Source organism: Melanaphis sacchari, unplaced genomic scaffold, assembly GCF_002803265.2.
Source record: "Melanaphis sacchari strain LSU unplaced genomic scaffold, SCAv2.0 Contig132_pilon_pilon, whole genome shotgun sequence".
NCBI lineage: Eukaryota > Metazoa > Arthropoda > Insecta > Hemiptera > Aphididae > Melanaphis > Melanaphis sacchari.
The window spans coordinates 7459-14985 of record NW_020270545.1 but is presented as its reverse complement, the minus strand read 5'-3'; the positions used below and the strand labels follow the sequence as shown (position 1 = coordinate 14985).

At 25.4% G+C, this 7527-nt stretch overlaps 1 protein-coding gene and 1 pseudogene across 1 annotated transcript; one reads left to right on the top strand and one right to left on the bottom strand.

Moving 5' to 3' along the window:
• Window positions 1–2745, top strand: LOC112591376 (U4/U6 small nuclear ribonucleoprotein Prp4-like). The gene is made up of 9 exons (XM_025335183.1): window positions 1–201; window positions 291–495; window positions 582–712; window positions 816–1020; window positions 1082–1258; window positions 1334–1555; window positions 2191–2297; window positions 2360–2526; window positions 2589–2745. Exons 1-9 carry the CDS (start codon window positions 48–50, stop codon window positions 2739–2741), a joined length of 1521 nt encoding a protein of 506 aa, XP_025190968.1. The 5' UTR covers window positions 1–47; the 3' UTR covers window positions 2742–2745.
• A 72-nt stretch (window positions 2746–2817) lies between these two features.
• LOC112591388 lies at window positions 2818–4770 on the bottom strand (annotated as a pseudogene).
• Window positions 4771–7527: the final 2757 nt, after the last annotated feature.

Sequence of the window (7527 nt, the reverse complement as noted above, 5' to 3'; positions counted from 1 at the left end):
AAGTGTACGTATAGTATAATTTTAAAAACACAAATTATCTTGACAAGATGTTTGACGACGAAGAAATTACTTACGTAAAAAAACAAAAAACAATACACTACGGTTCATTAGAAAACCAAGAACGCATCCGTTTATCTTCAGCTGTCATTGACAGCGAAGGTGAACCAAAAGTTATTGGAGGAAATATAAACGTATCCAATGGTAATAATATAAAATAAACTATAATAAATTCAACTAAATCAATTTGTTTAGTATTTTTATTAAATTATTAATTGCATTGTTGTTTACAGAATATTTTGATTTGGAGGATGCAATATCTAAAGGTAAACAAGCATTACTTGAAGAATTTGAACGTAAAAAGAAAGCCCGGCATATGCAAGTTTCTACTGATGATGATGAAGTAAAAAAAAATCTCAGGAAGCTAGGACAAGCCATATGCTTGTTTGGGGAAGGACCGGCAGAAAGGAGAAATAGATTGCGAGAACTGCTTTCAAGGTATTTAAAATGGAGTTAGTTGATAAATTATTATTTTAATAACATTAAGATTTAAGATTAACATACATATTTAAAATTTGTTTTAGAGTGGGAGAAGATGTTTTAGTGAAAAAACCAGAAGAAGAAAAAGAAAAACGACAGCAAATTAAAGATCAAGATACAACTTGGTACCATGAAGGACCCCCTTCACTACTAGATGCACGCTTATATATGGCAGGTTTGTATTATAAATTATGTAATATATATAAATAACATTATAATTTATCATTAAAAAAAAAAAACATTCAATTTTTATTTTGAAAAAATAATAATTCTTTTAGAATATTCATTGTTGAGATCACATTTTCGTTTAAAAATGCTCAAAGAAGAAGCTAGTATACCTGAATCAACACTTACAGCTCGTTTACAAGATTTACACAAATATACAACATCTCTCTCTATTTATTGTAGTCAAGTTGGTGATACTAGACCAATATCATACTGCCGATTTAGTCCTGACTCTAAGTTTATAGCTACATCATCTTGGTAAATTTCTGCTGTGCTTATTTTTCTTTTAAATATTGTTATATGTATAAACACTTTTCAGGAGTGGTTTGTGTAAATTATGGTCAGTTCCTGATTGTTCATTAGTCAAAACATTTAGAGGACATAATTGTAATGTCTGCTCCATCACATTTAATCCATATGCAGGCTCTAATGTAAATGTCTGTGATCTTGTGTCATGTGCTAGTGATGGTTCTGTTAAGCTATGGTCAATGAATAGGTATGCTATTTTTCTGCTTGTTTGTGTGAAATATGTCATAATAGCACACAACTTTATAAAAATGTTTGTCACTAGTGACAAAGAAGAACCAATAGCAGACCTGGAAGGTCATGCACCATTTAGAGTGTCAAGAACAGATTTTCATCCATCTGGTCGATTTTTAGGAACTTGCTGTTTTGATAATTCTTGGCGACTATGGGATTTAGAACAAGGGGAAGAAGTTCTCCATCAGGAAGGACATTGTAAACCAGTTTATTGTATGTCGTTTCAGTGTGATGGTTCAATTATTGCAACTGGGTAAGTACAATTTCTTTTTATTAATTTTTAATAGTATATTTTTTATTAGTATTAATAGTATGTACTGGGCAATTCTTTTATCAAAAAACACTCATTTTTTCAAAATTTACTAACGTTTTTGTAAATATTTATTTCACATAGTTTTCAATCCAAATGAAACTTTTTTTTTTATTGAACTTAAGCCCAGCAGCTAGGGCTATTAGCTGTTGTAGGGGTAAGGTTTGTACAGTAGATTGTTTTCACGATTGATAGCAAACATGTGTATGTAAGACAAGGTTTTTAACCACTATGAACCCGGATGGTCACCTATCCAGGAGTTAGTAGTTGTAGCCGTTACTTACTCCCAGTTGCATTCCAAGACTGGTAGCAGCCAACACATCATACCAAGCCACAAACATTATTTTTAATGCTCACCTTAACTTTAAAACTTTATAACTCATAAACTACTTGTCCCAATATCAATTTTTGTGTACAAAATTATTCTAAAAAATGTTTTGTTTCAAAACATGAAATTAAAAATGTATGTTGTCTTCATAAAAGTAAAAAACTTAAAAATTAATAGATTTTGAAATCATAAGTTACTAATAAAAATATATCTAAATACTTTAAATTAATTAATTTTTATATGTTAACAGGGGCTTGGATGCTTTTGGACGTGTTTGGGATTTACGTACAGGAAGATGTATTATGTTTATGGAAGGTCATTTAAAATCTATATATAGTATAGACTTTCTCCCAATGGGTAATTTTTTATTTAACTAAAGATTATAACACAATTTAACACTAAAATAACTTTAATTTTAAGTTATCAAATAGCTACTGGTAGTGAAGATAACACATGTCATATCTGGGATGTTAGAAAAAGATCATGTCTATATACTATTCCAGCGCACATGAGTCTTGTTTCAGGACTAAGATACCAACCTGAAGGTCATTTTATTGTCACTTCTTCATATGACAAAACAATCAAGGTACTAATAATAATTAAGTAAATTGTGTTGTTCTGTTTAATAAAAACTTTTAATTACTGTAGATTTGGGCAAATAAAACATGGCAAATGTTAAAAACGCTATCTGGACATGACAACAAAATAATGGGAGTTGACATATCTTCAGATTCAAAATATATAGCATCTTCATCATATGATAGAACATTTAAATTATGGGCTCCCGAATACTCAACATAATTTTGAGATGAGCTTATTAAATATGTTATTTTATACTTGTAAAAATAATAATAGATTTCAAATAAATGGTTTTTTTTTATCTTATATTTCTAATTTTTGCTATTACAGCCGTTACTTTTGGAACTGCAATTGACGATGATTTTATTATGTATTCATCACTTTCTAGTCTTAATAAATCCATAATTTGTACAGTAGTCTCATTGAGTTTGACTCCTAGTTCTTCTAATACATATCCCAAGTATTCTGAAATATATGTTTGAATGAATTAAATAAAAATAAATTTTTAGTAATTTAACCACATCCTTATTCTATTATTTAGGTGTTGTTCAATACTGAATAAAATTCATTCATAAAAAATTTACCAATATCTGCAGCTAGTTGTTGAGCAGCCAAATTATTTATTTTTCTAAGTAACTATATCTGTTCTACATATACATCACATAAATTTCTTGCTAATTTCCTTAATAAGATATTTGTAAAACTTTCTTCCAGAGAAGCATCACTGTATCATCTTTCAGATATATTTAAAACTACAGTTAATGCTTCATTATCCTTTACTAAAAATGGTTCAATGTGCTGAGGAAGTGTAATTAAATACTGTCCAATCTATTAAAAAAAAAAAGTTGGCTAAATATTAATTTTAAAAACATTTAGACTTAATTATTCATTATCATATTTAAATATAACATTACTTAAGTAATATATACCCTTAGAGAAAGTCTATAAGTATCAGATGTTTCTTTATTAAATTTTATTTTTTCCAGTTGTTTTAAGTAAAATTATGTTTTATAAAAAGTTTGATATATATGAGAACACAATTTTTCTGTCATTTGAATTGATTTCTTAAATAATTTCCAATCACTATTTATAAATACAAATATAGAATAGATATTACATATATTAAGTATATATTGTATTATAAAAAGAAAAAAGTAAATAAATCAACAATGTGTTGTGTATGTAAAGATCACAATCTATTGGCAGAACTCTATGAAATGATGAATAAAGTAAATACCTAAACAATATTTTTAAAGACTATTAAAACTTCCCAATACATAACCAATAAAATAATTTATAAATTGAAAAAGTAACATACCCTTTTTTAATAAATCAATAACATTTTTCAATTCAATTTGTTTATCATCAACCAATAAATATTTTGAAACATTTAATGCTCATTCATTTATTAAAATACAACTTTTAAATTCAGATTCTACAAAATAAAATTCTCCTAAAAAAAAAAAAATAACAATTTTGTGTTAAAAGTATAAAAATATTTCTAGGTATTTTGAATAATTACCCAAGATTGTAAAAATTTAAAACATATTTGAAATAAATTTCAGTTTTCTCCAGCTTTAATGTTAACTAATATTTTTTTAATACTTCTTTTCCTCCTTCAATAATGTTAGAAAACATTCTCTATAAATCAAATTAATTCTCATAAAAATTATTTAAATACATTATAATATGATTTAAAACTATTTTTATTACATTAATAGCAAAAATCATTTCAGGAAAAACAGTGATTTAAAACAGCATTTCAAAATTCTGCTTCTTCTAATGCTTTAAAAACAGTTAATTGGGACTGGCCAAAAACTTGAACTACATCTACTAAATCATCTTTATTTAATTCAAAATTAGTGATTTTTTTTTTGATAATCATACTCTAATTCTTTGTAAGAAACAATTTGTGGAATCAATGGTCAGAAATATTTGTTAATATGTTGTCCCAATTAAATGAATCGCCTATATAAATGTAATTTTTAACGAATTGTTAATCAATTTAATATCTAAAATACTTACTAATTTTTGAATCATTTTAAATGTTTTAAAAAAATACTTCTGTTACTATAAAAAAATCTAATAGTAAAATAAGTGGTTCTTGATAGATTTTGATAGGAACAACAATCAATTCAAACATTAGAAATTCTAATATATTCAATATTAAACAAATCTCCATATGTTAAATTAATTAACATTCTATTTCAGATTGCACTTCAATATTAAATAATTTTTTGTACAAAATCATTTATATAATATTATTTAAACTTATTAAAATTAAAATTTAAAAAAATAATAAATACTAATTTTAAACAAAAATTTTCATACTTAGTTGAATCATATAAAATGAATAAGGGTATGTTTAAAAGCTTAAGAAAACTTCTATATCTTTTTATAAAATAATTTATACTTTATTCTGTTCATCAAAACAACACACCAATTCTGCTTATGTAGACTAATGGTTAAAACCTATTTCTGCCATCAAACAAAATCATACAAAAGATAGTTGACTAAGACTCTTGGTACCTACCTAACATATTTTCTACACCAATATTAATAAAAGCAGTTAGTTGATGGAGTTATGGGGAAAGTGTTTTAACTAAGTTTAATATGGCGAAATGAAACCAAACCCAAATAATTTGTAATTAGTTCTTTCCTAGAAAAGTCTACTCATTGTTAATTTGTTTTTTTAATATATAAATCTATGTTATCATAGTAAATGTTCTTCTCTTATCTATAATATTTAGAAAAACGCATGTAATTCTAACACCATTTTAAACGTATAATGTATTGTACTTTGTACTCATAATTTTTTCAAGACGCATGATTTTGTTGAGTTTAAGTTCATGTTGAAAGGAGATGATTTATAACCGAGTTTGAAGGTAAGCCCTTTTTGTGTTCATGCATGTGCCATATATGATATTTTAATTTTATGATGAAATAAGAGATTGTTGAAATCTGTTACTTTCAAATAGTCATAAAGTGTATAAAAATTAAAACAGTGTAAAATATTCATTGAAAGATAATAGTTGAAGCTATAAATTTCAAGTTTGATGTGAGATAATCTGTTGTTATGTTTATGTTAACAACCAAATGTAAAATCTATTGGAGGCAGATCTTGAATACTACACTTCTATGAGCTGAATGTGAATGCGTCAAGAATCATGTGTGTGCCAGTTCGCGATCAATTAAATGTTTATTGTAACATTTATGAGTTTTGCTAATGTAGAGCATTGAGGTTTTCATTACCTAGTCTCAGTCAATAATTTGGTGTCAAAAATCAGATTATTGTTAAATTAATTATAAGTATACTATGATAAAAATATTTATGTTTATTGTTTTAAATTTTTTTTTTCACTTAAGGATGGTTGATTATGTACTTAGAAATGTCTGTTTATTGTATATTGGTGAAATACATTGGCATACATTGATGTGTATTTAGAAACAAGAAAACGTTATTAAAAAAACAACAGTTTATTTTTTTTAATCAATACTAGTATTTAGGTATTAAGAAATTTTTTAAAATAACGTTAGATACTATAATTGTGTAAGAATTTGCGTAAGATTACATATAAGACATTCAATAATTATTGGATCATCTTGAAACTTGCATCAAAAGTTTTGTAATCTCTTTTTTTCTAGAATAGTCTATGTAATGCTCATATTGTTATTTTTTTTTAGTTTTTATAATCTTAAAATTATATCTCATTATAAATGTACGAATATAATAGTCATATACAAATGTGAAATTGTATTTGTTGAATAACTCACAAAATATTTATTGGATCATCTTGAAACCTACACCAAAAGATTTGTCATCACTTTTTATTCAAGAATTATGTATTGAATGATCATTTTGTTTTGTTTTAATCAAAATAACATTTTTATGCTTTTAAACTATGCTATTGGAGTTTTGCTATAGAACTTCGAACGCTCGATGAGTTTGCTGATACAGTGTCATCTTTAGGAGGCTCATCAAATTGACAGGGATGTTAACTAAGGATATTTGTAACGATCTGTATATTATTGAAGTTAAAGTGTTAGGTTAAGTCAATGTAATTTAATTTTTGATGTTATTAAATTTATGACTGCATATTCTTATGTCCTTTACAGAGGACATAAGAATATATCAATAGATAGTAACATAAATTGTTTTTAAGTTTTTTGTTTTTATAGTTGTATCCTATTTACCTTTTAAATATTTAATAACAATATCCTTGTTGAAAAATTTAATCTTGCGTTTATAATGAAAATATTTTTATTTGTGATGAATTTTAAAGAACTTCACAATACTATATGGTTGTACTACTTACTTTTATCCAGTAATATCTATGGTTTCAACTTTATTTTATAGTTAAATAGAATAAATTTTCTTAATTATTTATAGTTCATTTATTTTAATTATTTATTTAGTAAAAATATACTTCTAACTTACAATTATATTGTGGTGTTTATTTCAACAGTAATATTTTTACCTAAACTTATTTAGCTAATTTTTTTTCCTTGTACTCAATGCTGTTACACTATATTACCTATGTCGCTGAATTTTTACTAGATGTTAATGCATAATTATTTTAATAGTTTAATAACACAACTCAAATAAAACATAATGGGTATGCACCAAGTACAATAAATTGTAAGCATGGAAGAGCCTGTGAAATGGGAGAACTCCAAAGCAGATGAAAATAGGTACTCCATAGTTTGACCGTTATCGTTGGTTATAGGTGCAATTGATTGTACTAAATATAATTTTAATAGCATCATAATTTCATAAAAATTGTTTTACTTTTATTTGTGCAAGTTAAATGTTGGTTTAAATCAAACAATTATTATATTTATATAACCTTATTTATTGTAAGTTTTGTTTTCCAAGAATTAATTATAAAAAATAATACCATGGAAATTACATAATTAAAATTCATAATTTTTAAAAATCAATATCGTTAAAAATAATTTACCTAAATATATGTATATAATGATATTATGTTTAATGCAAATTTATTTG